This window comes from Monodelphis domestica, chromosome 2 (genome assembly GCF_027887165.1).
Source record: "Monodelphis domestica isolate mMonDom1 chromosome 2, mMonDom1.pri, whole genome shotgun sequence".
Taxonomy (NCBI): Eukaryota; Metazoa; Chordata; class Mammalia; order Didelphimorphia; family Didelphidae; genus Monodelphis; species Monodelphis domestica.
Genome location: NC_077228.1, coordinates 43,684,512 through 43,706,432, shown reverse-complemented (window position 1 = coordinate 43,706,432; position 21,921 = coordinate 43,684,512). Strand labels below are relative to the sequence as shown.

The following is a 21,921-nucleotide window of genomic DNA, read 5'->3' as shown; positions in this document are numbered from 1 at the left end:
CACTATTTTTTGTTTTGTGTTTGTTTGTTTTTTACTATCCTTAAGCTTTAACTTGACTTGGTACTCCGAGCAAGAGAGCAACATAGGATGAGCAAATGAAACTACTATTAAGGGAAGAGAAAATGAACCCTTATATTCTCACTATAAAGAAAACATGAAGAAAAAAGGAAGTTGTGGTTAATTGGAAGAATGGCTCATTGTACTCCTTGGAGAGGCAAAGAAGAGTTTGTGTTCATTTTATATCATATTACTGTGCACCTGAAGACAAAAAGAACAATATTTTATGGGAAAATTTATCATCTCATATTGTAGTGCTCATGATTCATATTGCAGAAAGATGACTACAAAAATAATTGCAGCGTATTCACCAATTTCTGTGGCAGAAGATGAAAAAGGAGGGTGATTCTATCAAGAATTCAGTAGATTCCCTCAAGTTAAATCAATATACACTTCAATACTTGGTGACATCTAGGCAAAGATGGGTATAAACACAGGTGGAATGAGAGAGGGCAAAGACTATTCAGACTACATAGAAGAATTAGGCTTCTACACCAAGAATACTTTCTTCAAGAAGAGAATTACTAGACATGGCAAGCACTGAATAACATAAACAAGGACAGTGATTGTATGTGAAATCATATTTTACTTGTTACTGACAGAAGAGTCATTCCTTCATAAATTGCCCTATATCCAATAGACTGCCAGCTTGTCAGTGAAAGACAGAAATTAGTACAAAAGAGGGCCACTAGGTGGCTCAGTGGATTGAAAGCCAATCTAGAGACAGAAGATTGCAGGTTCAAATCTGGCCTCAGACACTTCCTAACTATGTGACCCCTGGGAAAGTCATTTCACCCCATTGCCTACCCTTATTACTCTTCTACCTTGGAACTAATATACAGTATTTCTTCTAAGACAGAAGGTAAGGGTTTAAAAAAATTAGTACAAAGCAGCCAGATAAAAAAATAAAGATGAGAAATATATATCATGCAGTTGAAACAATTGGGAATATTGTATTCAGTCTGGGGTGCCATGGTTTAAGACTGACATTGATAGGGAGGCAACTGGGTGGCTCAGTGGATTAAGAACCAGACCCAGAGAAGGGAGGTCCTGGGTTCAAATTTGGCTTCAGACACTTTCTAGCAGTGTGACCCTGGGTATGTCACTTAACCCCCATTGCCTAGCCCTTATCACTCTTCTGCCTTGGAACCAATACATGGTATTTGATTCCAAGACAGAAGGTAAGGGTTTAAAAGAAAAAAGAAAGACATTGATAAATTGTGGAGCATGCAGAAGACAAGGATGATGAAGAACCTTGAGTTCATAGTATATGAGAACCAGTTGAAGGAATTAAGCATGTTTATCTTGGAAGAGACTCCAAGTTTAAGGGGGTAGAAGTAGACAAGAGTTCTCATCTAATATTTGAAAGTCTGTTATGTGAAGGAGGGACTATACTTGTTCTCCTGTCCGCAGCAGATGGAACTACAAGCAATGGTTAGAAGTTACAAAGATGCTAATTTAAGTGTTATGTCAAGAAAAACTAAAAATTTAAGTTGTTTTTTCAGATGTGTCCAATTCTTCATGACCCCATTTGGGGGTTTCTTGGCAAAAGTACTGGAGGGGGGTCTCCCATTTCCTTCTCCAGCTCCTTTTATACATGAGGAAACTGAGGCAAACAGGATTGGGTGACTTACTCAGGGTCGCCCAGCTAGTAAGTGCCTGAGGCCAGATTTAAACCCAGGAAGATGAGTCTCCCTGACTCCAGGCCCAACACTCTTTCCATTGCACTACCTAACTGCCTATCTAATTGTTAACAGGTAGTTTATTCCTGACAGCAAGCCTCAGGATGCCTCATGGCTGCTTCTCTCCTTCTGTTTCTCTGCTTCAGGACTCCCAGAAGCTAAAGATCCATCCTTTCCACTCAGAGCCATATGCAAATTCTGTATTAATGGCGGGGTGGGAAAGGAGAGGGAAATTGGGGAGGGGCACATGAAACTGTAGGGGGATTGGACCACTTTAGCTCTATTTCTGAATTTATCATTGGGCTTCCCAGGTCTATATTTTTACCAGATGACACCTCCAACTACCCCAATAACTCTGAGATCTTGGGAGTCTGTGATTTCTTTTCATGAGGGATAAGCTTTAAAGAAAAGAAAAACGATAACTAATATTTATTTAATGCCCTGAACTAAGCCCTTTAGAATGATCTCATTTGATTCTCACAACAACCCCAGGAAGTAGGTGACATTATTAATCCCCATTTTATAAATGAGGAAACTGAAGCAAACAAATGGGGAGGGAAGCCTTGGACCTACAATACCTTCTGACCTACCCTCTTATCTTTTCCGTGGTAGATAAAGTGATTTTTATCTCCAGGGTTATTTTAAGTAAAATCTACTTCAAGGTTAAGGAGAGGTCTAGCTTCCTCATCTACAGAGTGCTAGAACTTTTCCTAACAGGAGATTTAATGTATAAAATATATCATATAAATGTTATTATATATATGAGATATGTAATATCTCATCAGAAGGGAGACTGTTACTTGGTGGGGGGACTGAGCTGAGTTGTCCGGATTGATTGGTTGTACCACGATCACACCTAAGAACTCATGCCTCAGCTTCCAACTTCTTTTGGTCACTGTGGATCCCAGCCATGTGAATTCTTTCATGTTTATAGTGGGGGGGGGGGAAATTGCCTGGGGTTGCTGAATGTCATTTTCAGTTATGTGTGTGGTCCCTAAGCAGGTTAAACATGGATCTTGTCCTCAAGGAATTTCACATTCGCCAATGAGCAAGGGTTAAAGTTAAAAGATGAAACACTTTATGAGGTTTCTGAATTAATACTGAAATCACCTGTTTCAGGAGGGTTGAAGTTCTTTGTCTCAGATAGAGCGAATTCCAATGGCCTGATGGATGCTTTTAGTGGAATTTCATCAGGCACTGGAGATGTCTTTCGCCAACCTGTCCAGGTCAGTATTTCTTCATCATGAGAAGTTTCTAGTGACAGGATGACATGTTCCATAGTAATCTGGGGGATTATTGCATCAATAGCAAAGCTGGCTCACCCAGAGATGCTGACCTTCCTTGGATGCTCACTTTAGCAGATTATCTGCTGTAATAGCCTGCAGTTATTACATATTCTTTGAGCTCTTGCTGGTGTTGGGTGCTGAGGGAGGTACAAAGTTTAGAGGAGACAGCATTCACTACCTTCAGGAATCTAACAGTCCTGAGAGGCTATAAGACACTAACAAAATTACAATGCACAAATTATGAAATAGTTACAGTGTGCAATATTACACAATAAGTATAAGTATTAATGAGCCACAAAGCAGAGGACCAAGTGAAGTACGAGTGGAAATATCTTTGCCAATCATGGCAACCAGGGAAAGCTTCCTGGAAAAAGAAAGAAATTAAGAGAGAGAGAGCGAGAGAGAGAGAGAGAGAGAGAGAGAGAGAGAGAGAGAGAGAGAGAGAGAGAGAGAGAGAGAGAGAGAGGGAGAGAGGAGGAGAGGGAGAGAGAGAGGAAGGATGTATGCTCATTCATATGTGTATGTGAGAGAGAGGTTGTGTGTGTGTATGCACATGGACTGTATTATCAGAGGTTTGATGTGAAAATTCAATCATGAAGTTAACCAAGGCTCTATAGAGCATCCTATCTAAAGTTAATTTATCTCTATTTATTTTACAAAAATTAAAATTAAAAAAGACTTTAAAATGGAATTGTAATGTGAAAGTAAGAGCAATCACAAACAATAAACTGTTAACAAAAATTAAAAAAAATTCAGATAAATTATTTCAGATAAGCTTTGAAAAGAATTGATCAAGTTCAACATGCCTAAAGGAAAGAGTATGCCAAATAAAGGGAATAGTCTGAAGCAAGGAATGGAAGAACCCTATAGATAAGAGTTATGAGTAGTGGGGTGACTGGAGCTAGATCTAGGTTGTCTGGGAATATAGTTGGGGGTTGAGGGGTATGCTTTCTCCCAGAGGCATTCCTCTGACCCATGATCCTCATCCCCAAATCAAGTGTGACTATTCCCTCTCCCTCATCTCATCCTGGGCACCCATTACTGGGACACCCCTCCCCTTTCCCATTACTGGTTTGTTCCTTACCAACTGCCTATCCCAAATCCTTCTGGGTTATCAAGGGTTGCTGCTTGATTCTCTGGGGGTGGGGGTAGGGTCCTCCAGGACACACTAATCCTACTAATTCTTAATTGCAGCTACTGTAGAATTTATTTGGTGGGATCAGTAGAAGCAGTCCAATTTTACCTGACATTTTAAATTAGGGGTAGTTTTTTAAAACAATTAAATAAAATTTAGAAATAACTGACAAAACAAAATAAGTGTTAAAGACATTGAAATTGTATATCATTGATACTTCTGAAGTTGAACATTTGGCTTCTAGGTCTAGGGGACCCAAAATTTATTTTGAACTTAAGTTGTTTCTTTTTTTCTAACACAAGTGCACAGTGATTACTTTCTGTCCTTCAATTGTTCCTTTCACAAGATATGAAAAAATAATGTAAATAACACAAAATATTAGGAGGAACTATGCCATCCTATAGGTACCTACATTCCAAGCTTTTCCACTAGATCTTTAGTTCATTAAGGACAAAGTCTATATTTTATTGATCTTCCCATCTTTTCCAGTACCCAGATCTATGCACTACATACAATAGGTGTTTGATAAAGTATTGTTGCATGAATGGATGAATGCACTCAAGATTACACTTAAACTATAACCCCAACATGTCCCCCAGTTCTTATTAATTATAATAGTGGGTTCTATTTTTCATTCAAGTTTTAAAAAATGTTTTACCATTAGCTTTTCTTCTTTAGAGACACTATGGTGTCTAATCTATAACAGTGTTTATCAAAAGTAGGTGCTTAATAAATGTTTATAGTTGATAATTGATGTGGATAGAGTGCTAGACTATGAGCCAGGAGGACTTGAGATCAGATCCCTCCTCTAACACTTATTGGTTACCTGACTATGGGCAAGTCATGGAACCCACTGGAACCTCTTTGAGATGTTTAGTAATCAATGAACAGCCCTTTGTCTAGGTGGTTACCAGGAGTCTTCTTTCTTTCTTCTTTCTTCACCCGTTCTCTTTCCTCATCCTCACCTCCTATTTTCCCTTGCTTCCTTCAAGTCTGAGCTAAAGAAGCATTTCCTCATCCTTAATTTTAGTGCCTTCTCTCTGAGATTATCTCTATTTATCATACATTTATATGTTTTTGATGTTATTCAATTGTTTCAGTTATGTCCAAGTCTTCATGGCCCCATTTGGGATTTTCTTGGCAGAGAGAGTGAATAGTTTGCCATTTCCCTCTCTAGATCATGAGGCAAATAGGGTTAAGGGACTTGTTCAGAGTCATACAGCTGGTAAGAATCTGAGGCCAGACTTGAGCTCAGGAAGATGAGCTTCCCTGACTTTGGGCCCCAAGCTCTATGCAGGATGGCATCACTTGACACCTTCAGACCCAGAGCTCTCTGCACCATTGGGCACCATATTTGTATGTATGTGCATGTATACAAAGGTCAAGTGGGTTGTGTGTATCTATAACTACACACCTACATGTCATACATATATATTATCACATGTGTTATCGATCATGATATAATTATATGTAGACACAGACAAGTACATATTCATACATTGTTGTTTGTGTGTCGTCTCTTCCCAGATGGTGAGTTCCTTGAGGGTGAAGGCTTTCTTTGTATCCTGGCACACAGGAGGCGCTTAGCAAATCTAGGTGATTGGCTAGAACCACAGATTCTTTATGAATGTGAATAACCAATCAGTGAACAGTACCCGATAAACCTTCCCAGTTCACCCTCAAAGCAGGCTCCTTCTTATCATAAATTATTCACATAAACGAGTTTGGACTCTTTCCATCTCCCTCAGTTTGGTCCTCACCTCACACTTTCACTGGCCCCTCTGCTGAAAGGGGCAAGGATGGGACTATGCCCAGGAATAGGCCCTTTCCATTAATGCAGTGTTTTCTTCATCAACAGCTTGACAGCATGGGCGCCATGGTTGGTGTTCACCAGATTTTCAGCAGGACGGTGACTGTTGATGGAAGCCTGGGAAATGAGACCATCTTCACGGTCATGTGGCAGGGGGGACCTCCTGACATGGTCCTCCTCAGCCCCGGTGGGAAAAAATACTTCACGGGTGATTTTAATACCGATTCAGGGTTGAGGAGTTCTTGTCTTCGGATTCCAGACAGAGCCCAGGTAAATGGTACCATTAGGCTGAGCCCAGTTACCAATCAATGTCTTGGTATCCCCAGAACATAACCAAGTGCCTACGCATGACTATAGCTCACATTTCAGATTTTATGTACTATAAAAGATCAAATACTTGCTAATGAGTTGGATTGAATGATCTAATTAATACTGTTGATTGAATGATTAATTTGATAATTAACAGAGAGGTGGTGGTCACTGAATGCATTTTTGGATGTAACTAATGTGGGATTTTGTTTTGCTTGACTAGGCTTCTTCCTTACAAGGATTTTGTTTTTCCTTTTTCTCCAATAGAAAGAGAGTGGTAGGAAGGAGGAGAAATGCTTCTTAATTAAAAAAAAAAAAACACACCACTTCTTCAGTCGTTTCAGTCAAGTCTAACTCTTCAGGACACCATTTGGGGTTTTCTTGGGAAAGATAATGCGTGGCTTGCTATTTCCTTACAAAGCTCATGTGCAGATGAGGAAACTGAGGCAAACAAGGTTAAGTGACTTCCCCAGGATCACACAGCTAGAAAGTGTCTGAAGCCAATTTTGAACTTAGGAAGGTGAGTCTCCTTGACTCCAGGCCTGGCACTCTACTTTCCATATTCACACAAACATATAATTAATAACTTAAATGTGATCTATTTCCTTTGAAATCATATATATAATTAATTTTCTGTGTTTAAAAACATTCTGAGAAGAGGTCCACAGGTATCACTGAACACAGTCAAATACTGTCACCAAAAAAAACAAAAACAAAAACCCAAACAATTAAGAATCCCAAAATAGACCATGAAGTCTGCAGGACATCCTCAAAATGCCTGACAACTACCACTCAGATGTTTCTAGTTCCACTATTTTTCTCAGATGTGTCCTTTGTGTGGAAAGGAAACTGGCCCAGAGGAACCATTTTGGAAGGGAGAAGGGAAGGAAAGAGTGGGATAGGAGAGTTGGAGAGGAGGAGAGAGATGACTGGAGCTAGGAGAAAGTCTGTATGGCTCTCCCTCTCCCTCACACTTCTGTAAAATGTCTATGTGGTCATGCCAAAGTATGAAAGTAAAATCTAGATATGGAAGTCTTGAAATCCAGATTTCATCTGTTTAAATCCTGGCTCATCCATTAGCTTTGGGGCCCAAGGCAAGGCACGTTTAACCTCCACGGGCTTTATAGGCAGATAGATTGGGTTAGATGATGTCAAAGGTCTTTCCTAAGTCTTTGATTTTCTGGTTTTATTACTCTAAGCCTTAGTATTGGACACACTGCCCTAGGATACAATTCTTTTATAACAATGGGAAAATGCCTCTTGAGGAAATGTGAACACTAGCTGCATAAACTAGTTTAGAAAGGCAATAAAAAATAGTTCAGTGATTTAACTCTTGTCCCTGACTCAGAGCTGAATCACTTGATATGTAGTTTGAGATTTTATCATGCATCCCCAAACTTCCAGTGTGAATCAGTGCGATCAATCTTTGTGTTAGATCTCAGTGAATGGATTGTGCCTACAAATGATCAGATTCTGGGGCAACTGGATAAGGGGGAGGTTTTGTAGCAGGAGAAAAGTTAACCTATGAGGACTCCACACAACACATTTAAAATGGAATGAAAAACTAAGAAATGTCTTCCCACCGTGGACTTCCTTTGCTGGTGGTTCTAATTTACTCTGATTTGGGAACAATCTTCAATGAGCTAAGTTCCTTTCCGACTCTAAATCTAAGATCTGGATCCTAGATTTGGTCTCAAGGGCTGCCTCAAGATGTCCCAAAATAAAAATTGCCTGCAAAAAGCCAGAGAAAAAAGCTTTATGGGATGCATGTCTCTGGGGAACAGAGATCAAGGATCTGGGAAGAAGCTGGAGATTTAGGCTCCATACAAAGGAGTCACCTAACAACTAGAGCTGTCTAGAGTGAGCTGCCTTGGAGAGAAGTCTTCCAGCAGAGGAAGGATGACCATGTTTGGGGATAGATAGTCAAATATTGGTTGGAATAGATGACCCTGGAGCTCCCTTCAAACTCTGGCATTCTCTGATTCTGGGATCCCAGCAAAAGCTAGCATTTCCCCCCAAATTGTTTTATTGTATATGAATATAAAGAAAAAGGATTTCAGAATGGGGATATGGGGGTAGTTGTTACCTAGATTTTCTATGTTAAATCACAAACTAGTGTAGATTAGAAATCAGAAGTCTAGGATTCTGATCCGCGTCAAATAACTCATTAGCTGAGAAAACTTGACATGTCCCTTGATGTCTATGGGGCTCTTTTTTTCCATCTGGCAAGCAACAAGGTGGCCCAATGACTAGAGCCCTGGGCCTAGAGATAACAAGGTCTGAGTTCAAATCCAGCCTTGGACACTTAGTAACTATGATTCTGGGCAAGTAATTTATCCTTTGCTTCAATTTCCACAACTATAAAATGGGGATAATAGAATCTCACTCCCAGGATCAAATAAGAATATATTTGTAAAGCAATTAACAGGGTACCAGGTACCTGGAAGACACTTGATGCTTATTCTCTTCCCCTTCCCTCATCTGCAAAATGAACTCTGGGCAAGAATATTTCTATCTATAGAAATCTGTGATTTTATAGGTTTTTTTTTTTAATTCTCTTTATGTGATTACCCTATACTTTTCATGTTTCTGTGACAAGTCCAGCTTAGGAAATAGAAATAAAAGTAGAAAACTATACGATCTAAATTTTTTTTTGAAGGGGGAGAGGGAAGTGTGTGAATATTCTTGAACTGTAACTTTATCAGTGTTGGGAAATCCCAGTGTGGAAACTTCTTGAATCATTGTTGATCTGCAACTCATGGGTAACATTATTTTATTTTTTTTTCATAAATTTCATAAAACAAACAAAAATCTTATTTTCCCTCCTTTCCATGTCCCCCACCATTGGGGGCAAAAAACAAAGACCTTGTAAGAAAATATGCATAATCAAACAAAAAAAAACCCACTCATTCTCACATTGGCTACATTCCAAAAATATATGTCTCCTTCTGGATCCTGAGTCCATTCCTCTATGTCAAGAGGCGAATGGCATGTTTCAACACTGGTTCTCTAGGACTATGGTAGGTCACTGAGGTCAATTTATTGTTTTAAAGAGTTGCTTTGGGCATTGAGAGGTTAAGTGACTTTCTCTTAGTCACATGCTAGCCTGTCAAAGGCAGGACTAGAACTCAAAACTTTCTGATTCTAAGGTTAGCCTTTTATCTAGTTTGCCATACCACCTGCCCTTCTTCTAATTATAGAGAAGCCAGAACTTTAGTAGGTCTTTGAGTTCCTCCTGTGGCCTTAGAAGACTCTTCCCCCACACAATCTAGATAGGCAAAGGAGAGAATTGAACAATTATCTAGGCAATCAGCCTTCTAGTCTATTGAGTTTGTCTCTACCATTTCAAACTCTAATACCATTTGGGGTTTTCTTGGCAAAGATATTGGAGGGGTTGGCCATTTCCTTCTCCAGCTCATTTTACAGATGAGGAAACTGAGAGCAAGAGGGTTAAGTGACTTGTCCAGGGTCACACAGCCAATAAATGTCTGAAGTCAAATTTGAAGTCACAAAGATGAATCTTTCCAACTTCAGGTCCAACACTCTACCCACCGAGCCATCTGTACTATAAACTCCATTAAGAAGAGTCTATGTATTGTCTAAACTTTTCTTCTCCTCAAAGCCCACTTCTACCATAGTACTCTACCCAAAGAAGGAGCCTAATACATGCTTGTTCAACTGTATTGTAGTCACTTAATAAATGTTTGTTGAATGAATGAATTTAATTAGACATTTGAGACTCAACATTGATATTTCCTTTCCACCTCCTTTCCCTGTTGCTCTCTGGGTCGAGGATGGTTTTATTGGCTATTCCAATGCATAGAAGAACGTTGGTTTCTTTTGCTTGAAGTCTGCATCCTTCCTTCCATTTGTTCATTCAATAAACATTTTTTTATTTCATTTCATTCCGTTTTTTTGGGTATCTTTTTGGAAAAGGAATTAAAAAACTCATTTTCTTCTTGGCTATCGACCAGACATTTCATGTTTGTGAAGAACTTTGGACTTGGAAACTATTATAAAAGGAAATCATTAACTACTAGAAACACAAATGAGAGGGAATCTTGCCAAAGCAAATAGACTAGCCTCAGAAAAAAGGAGGGGAATTCTGCTGTGATGAAAACTTTTAGTCTGGTTATTCTTTAATAGAAATTATTATTTTATAAATAATTTTGCTAGGGGGCAACTAGGCAGTGCAGTGGATTGAGAGTCTGGCCTGGAGACAGGAGATTTATAGATTCTTCCTAGCTGCATGACCCTGGACAAGTCACTTTTCACCCCCCTTACCCAGCCCTTCCTGCTCTTCTGCCTTGGAACTAATACACAGTATTGATTCTAAGACTGAGGCAAGGGTTTAAAAAAGAAAAAGAAATATCTCTGCTGGCCCTTAAAAAAAAAACCTTACCTTCCATCTTGAAATCAGTACTGTGTATTGGTTCCAATGAAGGGCTAGGCAATGGGGGTGAAGTGACTTGCCCAGGGTCACACAGTTGGGAAGTATCTGAGGTCAAATTTGAACCCATGAAACATCTTTAATTTTTTTCAACCCTTACCTGCTTTCTTAGAATCAATACTGTGTATTGGTTCCAAAGCAGAAGAGTGGTAAGGGCTAGGCAATGGGGGTGAAGTGACTTGCCCAGGGTCACACAGTTGGGAAGTGTCTGAGGTCAAATTTGAACCCATGAAACATCTTTAATTTTTTTCAACCCTTACCTGCTTTCTTAGAATCAATACTGTGTATTGGTTCCAAGGCAGAAGAATGATAAGGGCTAGGCAATAGGGGTTAAGTGACTTGCCCAGGGTCACACAGCTGAGAAGTGTCAGGCTGGATTTGAACCTATGGCCTCTGCCCCCCCCTTTTTTTTTTTTAATCTGAAACCATTAGGTTGGCCCCATATTTGTATTTTAAAGGCAAAGGACAAGTTTTTGTTGCGATTTTCAAGGCTGTTCTCTTTCTGTGTTTCAGGCTGGCTCCTGGACTTGGCAGCTGAATAACACTCACAGCTCTCCTCAGGCCCTCCGAGTGGCCGTGAGCTCTCGGGCCACCGACCATGCTGTGCCACCGATAACCGTGACAGCCCACGTGAATAAAGATGGAACCCGTTTCCCACATCCGGTGATCATTTACGCAGACGTGAAAGAAGGCTTCCATCCTATTCTCCAGGCCAACGTGACTGCCATCATTGAGACAGACGCAGGAGAGCCTGTAAGACTGGAACTGTTCGATGACGGGGCAGGTAACGAAGCAGTATTTCTTGTGTTTTCAAAAAGGTTTTCTTAGTGAATTAATTAGATTGTAAACTCCCCAAGGACAGCGATGGTCTCTTGCCTCCTTCTGTATGTTCAGCACTTGGCAGTGTCTGACACAACACAACGTAGGCACTTAATAAATATTTATTGGCTTATTGGATTAACAAACACTTATCACGGGCTGCTCTAGATGCCAGGGATCAATTTCAAGGACTGAAATCATCCCCGATCTCAAAGCATGTACATTACAGCACGAATGAATGAGGCGTGCTGGGAGGAGGACCGACCCTGCTCTCGCTCTTGTTTTCAATATTTCCTGGTTTCAACTGTCATCTTATTTGATATTCCTCAGCTATCTAGTCCTCATTTACCCATTAAATAACCACAGACCAAATTGACGCAAGGGAAATAGGCTGTGTATCGTGAGGGGGATGGTCCCGGCCTCCAATTTACCCGTTTTTTGTACAGATTATATGTACAAATATGTACCTATTTGTACATGGGGAGTGGGGTGGTAGAAGGAGCTGGTTTGGGCTTCCTTTCCTAATAATCCAGATTTCAGCTTCTCCGTCAGCCATCTGGATGGTTTTGGCAGCAATCACTGTCACTCTGCCAGGTTACACAGACTTATCTGAGCCGAGTGAAGGTTCCTGCAGAGGTGAGGGTCAGGGGTGGGCTCACGAGGTGACACAGCATGTCTATGCCTCCATCCTCTCCATCAGTGCACTCTCTCCGTTGGTGATAGAGCAGCTGCCCTTCAGGAGCTGTTGCTACGACTGAAGAAGTCATGATCCTACAGCTAATGGGGGCATGAGATTCCCTGAACTAAGACAGCTCGATTCTCAGGGATTCACGATTCAAATCTGGCCTCAGACACTTCCCAGCTGTGTGACCCTGGGCAAGTCATTTCACCCCCATTGCCTAGCCCTTACCACTCTTCTGCCTTGGAACCAATACACAGTATTGATTCTAAGAAAGGAGGTAAGGGTTGAAAAAAAAAATTAAAGATGCTCCATGGGTTCAAATTTGGCCTCAGACACTTCCCAGCTGTGTGACCCTGGACAAGTCATTTCACCCCCATTGCCTAGCCCTTACCACTCTTCTGCCTTGGAACCAATACACAGTATTGATTCTAAGAAAGGAGGTAAAGGTTGAAAAAAAAATTAAAGATGCTTCATGGATTCAAATTTGGCCTCAGACACTTCCCAGCTGTGTGACCCTGGGAGAGTCACTTCATCCCTATTGCCTAGCCCTTACCACTCTTCTGCCTTGGAACCCATACATAGTATTGATTGGTAAGGGTTAAAAAAATATACCTGCAAACATCAAAGCTCTAAGCTCCACACAGAAACTATAAATACAAATGAAAAAAAAATCTTTCCTGAATGAATTTACATTCTCCTGCAATTCTTCCTGCCCCACGAATCAGTTTTGCAAAGTAAAACAGAAATTAATTCCCCAAATTTGTGATAACCCAAGAAGAGTGGGAGTCACAACAGCTGTAGACAATCTTCCAGCTATTCTACTGGTCTGTTTTGGTCTTTGCTTCTCTCTCTCTCTTTCCCCCCCATTGCTGTCTTTTCCAGAATACATTGTTCAAAAGCTGTGCATCATTTCTCCTTGGAGGCAGCTAGGCAGAATTGCAGAGTTCAAATCTATCCTCAGATATTTAGCATCCGTGTTGTCCTGGGCAAGTCACTCAACCTCTAATAAATGCCTATTGCCTAGAGCACTTTCTAAACCTTGAAGCGCTTTGTAAGTACTTATTATTATTATTGCTATTATTATCAAAGACCTATTATCTAGAGCTTAGCAGGCAGACTTTTTTGACTTTGTCCTTAAATCATCAAGGACAGGGTGAAACTCTATCCAATAAAAATCCAGTAGTTTCTAGAGGGATATATGATGGCCCTGTCTATGACCCTTGTGACAGCTCAGATATCCCAAAGCATTTGCAAAGACTTTTGGTGATATGTCCTAATGCTGATACTGATTTCTTTCTGTGTAGGTGCTGATATTATAAAAAATGATGGCATCTATTCGAGGTATTTTTTTTCCTTTCCTGTAAATGGCAGATATAGCTTGAAAGTTATTGTCCATCAAGAGAGCCACCTTAGAAGACTGCCCCACTTTATTCCAGGGAGCTATGCAATGTATGTTCCAGGTTACATAGTAAATGGTAAGAAATCCAAAGTTGTGTTTATAGGGTTGGGATGAATTGAAAGGTAACCGGTTCCCCTTCCTCAGAGATCTTGAAGTCTATGGGACATGGGCACTTGTCAGGAATGTTACAGGAAGGGATTCTTTTTCAAATACAAGATGAATTCGATAGCGGATTCTATGGCATTTAGATGGTGTTTCATGTGTGTTGTCTTTGTGTGGGTATTGAATATATCAGAAGTTTGAGGTGTCAGAGTAAACCAATACCTTTAGGAGTTTAACTCAAGGAAGATTTCTTGAGTAGTTCTGGCATCTCCCAATGTTTTAATTCCCAAATCTCAATTTTGTCATCAGTATTGATTTTGTCCAAAATGAAAATTCCAGATGAATGGCCAAGCAAGTGTGAAGGTGCTTTTGACCAGAGAGAAAGTCAAAGCTTGGTCACATAAGAAGGCAAACCCATTAAGAAACCTGTAATGGATTGGGAGACGTCATGGATAAAATGGTAGCTTTGGAAACGGATGACTTGGGATCAGGTTCTTGCCCTTGACACATATTAGCCCTGTGACATTAAGCAACTCATTGTAGGCAGTTCTTTAAGACTAGAAATTGGAGAGAAGGTCATAAACTACATTGGTAAAGGGAATTTTCTCATCTAAGAGTTATTTTTTTCATTGAAATACCAGAATCAATTCCTGTCCCAATACTATGTATAATAATTTTCTGGATTTCTGTGCTAGACTATCAGCTCTCCAAGAGCAAATAACTATGTTGATCTAAATTTTGCATCTTTTCCACTGCAGGATCCAGGACTCTTCCCATACAGCAGGCCCGTACAAAGTTTGTTGAATGAATATTTTTTCAACAAAGAAATAAGCCACAAACTATAAAGTCAGCCCCTAAATAATGTGTGTGGTTCACTAGATCATATTCTTGTTCAATTCAATGTTCTTTCCTTCAAGGAAAAACCTCATGACATTACAAGAAATACACTTGGAAACATCATCATCATTATTCCTAATTAGAAATATAGTTTCATCAGGAAGTGTGCTGGAGCCAGCTAGACACAGTTCAAAAGCCAATTGTCAAATTTTCAGTTTGAGAATTTATTTTCTCCTTGGAAAATGGGAAATGCTAGAATCAGGACTTTTTTTTGTTGGCAGTCTTAACTAAGCAATGAACAAAATGCAGATTTAAGAAGTATATTGTGGGCATTTTTTCCCCTGGGCAGCTGGTTTTTAAAACACTTACCAACACATCCCTGGTTCAGGTACACAGAAAAAAGTTTTAGTTCGAACTCTTGCATCATAATTTAAAAGTCTATATAAATATTTAAAAGATTTTTAGTCTTTGACTTTCGCTATGCTATGCTGACAAAATCACAGATCTTTTGCTTGTTTCTGTATTTGGCAACTAGATAGGTTAGTTAGTAAAATCCATGATACACATATATACACACACACTTAGTTATATCACATAGACTATATATATACAAGCATATATAAATATATATATATATATATATATATATATATTTGGTACAGTGGAAAAAGTAATGAATCTGAATTCAAAGACCCTGAATTCAAATCCTGCTTGTGTCACTCACTGCCTGTGTCTTTAAGAAAGTCACTGGGCCTTTTTGAATATTAGTTTCCTCATCTATAAAAAACAAGGGAATTAAACTAGAAGGCTTCCAAGGTTTCTTCTAGCTCAGATTTATGAGCCTATGATCTGATACATGCTGTTTATAGCAATGAATTAAGAGATTTCAAGGTGATTTGCATCAATAAGTAAAAGAATCCAGGCTCATTGAGTCCTACTTGGAAGAGCTAATTCTTACTCCATACAAGCAATATTCATATCTTGTTGCAAATATCTAGCAGGTCCTTAACTTCAAGTCATTTAGACAGATGTACTTGGGCTCCATGCAATAAGGTAAACTGGATGCTCTGTGCCCTTATCAAATTTCATCTTTGGTGGGCGGGGGGAACTAATATAATAACTAACAAAAAATTTTCCAAATAATACTAACAAGAAATAATTGAGATGATGATGGTCCAACTCAATGGGAAGCTATAAAGAAGTCACTGAGTCTTTTCTAATTCCATAATGACATTCTCTTTTAATGGAAACCTAGTCAAGAGCTATTTGATCTGGTTTTGCCACCCCAGGTAACATTCAGATGAATGCTCCAAAGAAGTCTATAGGGGACAGTGACATTCAAATGCAAAAATGGGGCTTCAACAGGACAACCTCCGGAGGCTCCTTTTCAGTCCAAGATGTTCCAACTGGTCCTCATGCAGATGTATTTCCACCATGTAGAATCATTAACCTAGAAACCATAAGAAAAGAAGAAGAGATTATTTTGACCTGGTCAGCTCCTGGAGATGACTTTGACCAGGGCCAGGGTATGTTTTAACTCTCATACTTGTTTCTCTGTGAAATGGCATTTCTATGACTATATCCATTGTAATTTGGCTTAAAAAGTTTTGTAATTTGGAATTTTAGCATTATGCTTACCACACTGAAGTATAGATGTCTCTCATCTAGAATCAGTTCTTTAAGTCTGGAGACCGAAAAAGAGACAGAGGCAGAGAGAGAAACAGAGAGGTAGAGAGAAGAGAGACAGAGAGAGGAGAGATGGGGAGAGACAGACAGACAGAAAGACAGGGACCAAGAAAGACAAAGAGAAGAAAGAGAAAAACAGAGAGAGAAAGACACAGTTCATATAGTAATAGGTGCATAAGTAGATACATGGATAGATAGATCAATATGCATAGATAAATGAGAAAATAATAATAATAATATTCAATTTCTATAGAATGCCTGTGTGCCAGGCACTGTACTAAACACATTATAATTATTAAAGAGATAGGTAGGGAGATAGATAGATAGATAGATAGATAGATAGATAGATAGATAGATAGACAGACAGACAGACAGACAGACAGACAGATAGATAGACAGACAGACAGACAGATAGATAGATAGATAGATAGATAGATAGATAGACAGACAGATAGCTAGACAGATAGCTAGACAGACAGACAGACAGACAGACAGATAGATAGATAGATAGATAGACAGACAGATAGCTAGACAGACAGACAGACAGACAGACAGACAGATAGATAGATAGATAGATAGATAGATAGATAGATAGATAGATAGATAGATAGTTAGATGGGTAGATAGATTGGTAGGTAAGTAGGCAGGCAAGCAAGTAGGTAGGTAAGTAGGTAGGTAGATAGATAGGTAGACAGAGAACTTCCTTTGTTCTAGGGTCTGTGCTAAGCTTTGGGTAAAAATGCAAACGGATAAGACAACTAGAGAAGGAACTTTCATTCTAATGAGAAAAGGCAGCATTAGGAAGGGGGTAGTACTTCTGTTAGATAGTGGCATGAAGGCTTGATTTCTGACAAGATAAAATTAAAACTCACCTATCAGAGGTTGGAGAACTAAAGGTAGAGTCAAGGTGGAGGAGGAAAAGAAGATAATCCTCTAAGTATAGGTAATATGTGAAGATATGGTTGGGAAACAAGGGGGCGCAGGTGAAACATGATTAGGTAATAATGAACAGATCTCAAGAGACAGGATATACTGGGAAAACAATGTCTCATAAGACTAAGATTTTAAGAATTATTTATTAGTTTATAAGGGGAAATATCACTGGCTAGCAAATGGAAAATTGTTCACTATGGTATAGTGGATAAAATGCTTGTCCCTTCATCCAAATCATTCCAACTAACTGTAGGTATACCTCCAAGGTCATCTCTATACCCTCCTCTTTTATTTCTTTTCTCTCTCTCTTGGTGACCCTATAAGATTCAATAGGTTCATTTATTACCTCTATTCAGAGTCTCTCAACTGAGCTCTAGTTGGAGCATTTTTAAATGGATTTTCTGCAAGTACCTCAGATTCAGCATGTCCATAATAGAACTCATCATCCTTCCTCCTTCACTACCTGCCTTCTTCCACCCAGGCTTCCAGACTTGATTCTTTCTGCCCAAGGGCACCACTCCCCATCTAATCACCCAGGTTTGCAACTTCATTCTCATTCTCAACTCTTCTATCTTATCCTACACATCTAATCAGTTACCATAATTGTGATTTCTCTCTCAGTGGCAGTTCTAGCATTAGACCCTTTCTCTATCTACATAGCTAAAATTCTACCTTAAGACTTTATCATTTGTACTCAGGGACTATTTCAATAGCTTTCTACAACTCATTGCTTTGAGTTTCTCACTTCAGCAATCCATCTTCTGTTTGGTCTTTAATGTTCGTTTATTTGGCCCCATCCTCTATCCTGTCTTAATTTATGTTATCCCCCTCCACACAATCTTTCTGGCTATTTCTCACAGATTCTTCACCTCTTGTATCCATGACTTTGTACTGGTTGTCCCCCATGCCTAGAATTCTCCCCTTCCTTACCTCTGTAATCCTTCTGGATTTCCTTCAAGATGGCTCACTTTTGCATGAGGGAACCCACTTCTATTAGCACTTTTCCCTAATTCCCCGAGATTACCTTGGATCTGCATTGCATGTGTAGTGTACATGCCTATATACATATATCTTGTCTTCCCCATTTGAATATTAGTTTCTTGAGAACAGGCACGGACTTTTAATTTTTTGTCTTTGTATTCCCATTATCTTTGACTATCTGGCACAGAATAAATAATTACTCTCTGTTGACTTGGTTGAAATAGGTCCCTGTCCCATCTTTTTCATTTGGTAAGCCATGACTAGTTTCCTAAATCAGGACACTTTTTCTTGCAACCTATGCTTGGACCAATACTAATGGATCATACAACTCCTCTTCCTGGACCCCTACTCTCCTTTTTCTAAATTCTTTGTTGACCTCGAGGTCTTCCATTTATATAAACTCTTCCTCATTGTACCACACATTCTCAGTGCCTTTACAACTTTCTTCCCCATTCAGTTTTATATTCATTATACTTTTTTCTTTTTAAAAATTAATATAGAATATTTTTCCATGGCCATGTGATTCATGTCCTTTCCCTCCTCTCTTCCCTCCCCCCTTCCAGAACTGACAAGCAATTCCACTGGGTTATGCAGGTATCTTTATTCAACACCTATTTCCATAGTACTAATATTTGCAATAAAGTGAACTTTAACATCAAAACCCCAATCACATCCTCATCGAATTACATAATTGATGCTATGTTTTTCTTCCACATTTCTACTCCCACAGTTCTTTCTCTGGATGTGCATAGTATTCTTTCTTGTAAGTTCCTCTGGATTGTCCTGGATCACTGCATTGCTGCTAGTAGAGAAGTCCATTACATTCAATTGTGCTAAAATGTATCAATCTCTGTGTACAACATTCTCCTGGTTATGCTTATTTCACTCTGCCATTTCAATTCCTGGAGGTCTTTCCAGTTTACATGGAATCCCTCTAGTTCATCATTCCTTTCAGCATAATAGTATTCTATCACCATCAGATATCACAATTTGTTCAGCCATTCCCCAATTGATGGACACCCCCTCATTTTCCAATTTTTTACCACTACAAAGAGCATGGCTATAAATGGTTTTGTATGCATATTTTTCCTTATTATCTCTTTGGGGTACAAACCCAGCAATGGTATGACTCAATCAAAGGGCATGTATTCTTTTAAAGCCCTTTGGACATAGTTCTAAATTGCCTTCCAGAATGGTTGAATCAATTCACAACTCCACCAGCAATTTATTAATGACCCAGTTTTGCCATACCCCCTACATTTATTACTTTTCTTTACTGTCATCATGACCAATCTGCTAGGTGTGAGATGGTACCTCAGAGTTCTTTTAATTTGTATTTCTCTAATTATGAGAGATTTAGAACACTTTTTCATGTGCTTATTGGTAGTTTTGATTTCTTCATCTGAAAATTGCCTATTCATGTCCCTTACCCATTTATCAATTGGGGAATGACTTGATTTTTTTTGTACAATTGATTTAGCCAGGTCCTGTGTAATTATGACTGTGGTTCTATGATATTTGAATTGTTTTTTTTTTTTAGCAGCTTGTAGTCTTCATATGGGAAAAACCTCAGCCTTATTCCTGACTACTTTCCTCTGAGCATTCTCCAGTTTATCAATGTCCTGATAAAAAATGGCAGCCCATCTTCAAGGACCTTATATTCTACCAGAGAGGAATTATTTTTAGATAGATTATGATGAGGACAAAGGAAAAACCCAAAGTTCTCAAGGAAAATTTGTGTAGGGAACAAATGTTTTCTCGTAAGAGATCAGAGAAGGTTAGCAAGCAGCGAGGAGTGGGTCCTAGGCAGAGACCAGTGACAGCTCAACCAGAGTCTTGAGGGGGAAGAATTGTAGCATGGGAGACCTATGCTGCTATGAAGGCCACAGACTTTAGAGGAGAATCTAGAAGAAGGCCATAAGGAAAGTTGTGTACTTTCTAAGTTTGAAAGCAAATGTTGCTTATATTCTTTGTAATCCAAGAGAGACAGCTCTTTTCATTGCCATCTTGGTTCTCAAATGTATACAATAAGAAATCGGACAAAGGGAGGAAGCAAACTATCTCGGGTATTTTTCTCAAAGGGCAATTTGGTCTCTCATTCTTGGAGATATGATTGTTTGGTTTTGATAGCCTTCTAGAACTAAGTGATAGCATTGGGTCCATTCTTATTATAAAGAGAAGTGATTGGCCCAATATCATACAGCTAATACAACTAGTTATTGAAAGAGCCTCATATATCGGGAACCCAGGGCTGACATCTTACAGTCAGTCCTTCAGAATGTGCTTAGAGTGTGCTTTACTGTTGTTACTACTCAGGATTAGAAACTTTCATTATTAAAGATTATATTAAAGTATAGAATTATACTATTTAATTATAAAATATTAATTATTATTATAAATTATGTGGTTGAACCATGTATGCTTTTTTTAAAATTTTATTTTGTAGAATACAGAGAGATTCTTCAGGTTAAAATAGAAACTGCACATCACATCACTTTTCTCTTTACCTTCCATATGTGATCATATTAGATATTAAAGATAGGGTTGTTGTCATAGTAGCTAGTCAATAAATATTTTTCAATTTATATTTCCATCTAGCAAGTTGTATAATATATGTATATCTGCCTACCTATATATACATACACATTTAATAATTATAAGAGATATTATGATATAGGAGCTAGAGAATTAATCTCAGAGTCAGGAAGACATGCATTCAAGTCTCATCTCTACTGGCTGTATGACTAGGGAAGTCAGTTACTTGCCTAGGTGCCCTTTAGGAAAGGCTCTAAGTTGCAAAGCATTTACATGTTGGTATGCATTGGAAGAGGGAATTCCCTCACCAGGAGATCCTTAGAACAATAAGTTGACAGATCTAGGTCAAAAATGATTTTTTTTTCATTTAGTAGTTCTTTAAGGTTTACAAAACTTTATACACATCATCATCTTTGATCTTCACAAGAACCCTATGAGATAGTTGCTATTATTGTCCCTTTTTTCAGAAGAGGGAACCAAGGTTCAGATAAATGAGTGACTTGCATAAGGTCACACACTTAGCAAGTGCCTGAGATGAGATTTGAATCCAAATCTTCCTGAACCCATGGCAAACATTTTTTAATAGAACCTCCTCAGACTGATACGATGATCACAACTGATATGTTCTATTCTAAGCTCCTTGAGGGCAGGGACTATCTTTTGTTTCTTTTTGTCTCCTCAGCACTCAACATAGTGCCTAACACATAGCATGCACTTAATAAGTGTTCACCAATGGATGGATATTTCTCATTTCAGCTGCAAGTTATGAAGTAAGAATGAGTAAAAGTCTCCAGAAAATAAAAGATGAATTCAGGGACACCATTTTGGTCAATGTTTCCCAGCTGATCCCTCAACGGGCTGGCTCCAGAGAGATATTTGTCTTCACCCCAGCACTCCTGACAAAAGAGCAACAGCAACAGCTCGATGAAGAGACAGGAGAAGGCAACAGAGTCTACTTCGCCATCCGAGCTACGGATGAAGCCTCCCTGCAGGGCCAGGTGTCCAACATAGTTCAAGCAACCCTGATTATTCCCCAGTATGTTTCTCCTGTTACTTCTCGAGAATCTCTTATCCTAAAAGGTGTTTTAACAGCCATTGGCTTGATAATGACTATTTGTTTTATGATATGCCTGGCACATTGTACTTTAAGCAGGAAGAAGAAATCAAGAAAGAAGGCCAATAGAACCAAACTGTTGTAAATAAAGGTCAACCGGCATA

General features: G+C 39.1%; 1 protein-coding gene across 1 annotated transcript in view; it reads left to right on the top strand.

Annotated features, from left to right (window-relative positions):
• The window catches only part of CLCA2 (chloride channel accessory 2), a 48,272-nt gene extending 26,351 nt beyond the window's left edge, over nucleotides 1-21,921 (top strand). The window contains exons 9-14 of the mRNA XM_007480575.2: nucleotides 2,859-2,965; nucleotides 6,019-6,240; nucleotides 11,243-11,513; nucleotides 13,535-13,705; nucleotides 15,858-16,094; nucleotides 21,460-21,921. Of these exons, the coding sequence (XP_007480637.2) occupies nucleotides 2,859-2,965; nucleotides 6,019-6,240; nucleotides 11,243-11,513; nucleotides 13,535-13,705; nucleotides 15,858-16,094; nucleotides 21,460-21,902 (1,451 nt within the window). The 3' untranslated portion in view covers nucleotides 21,903-21,921. The remainder of the gene's footprint in view (nucleotides 1-2,858; nucleotides 2,966-6,018; nucleotides 6,241-11,242; nucleotides 11,514-13,534; nucleotides 13,706-15,857; nucleotides 16,095-21,459) is intronic.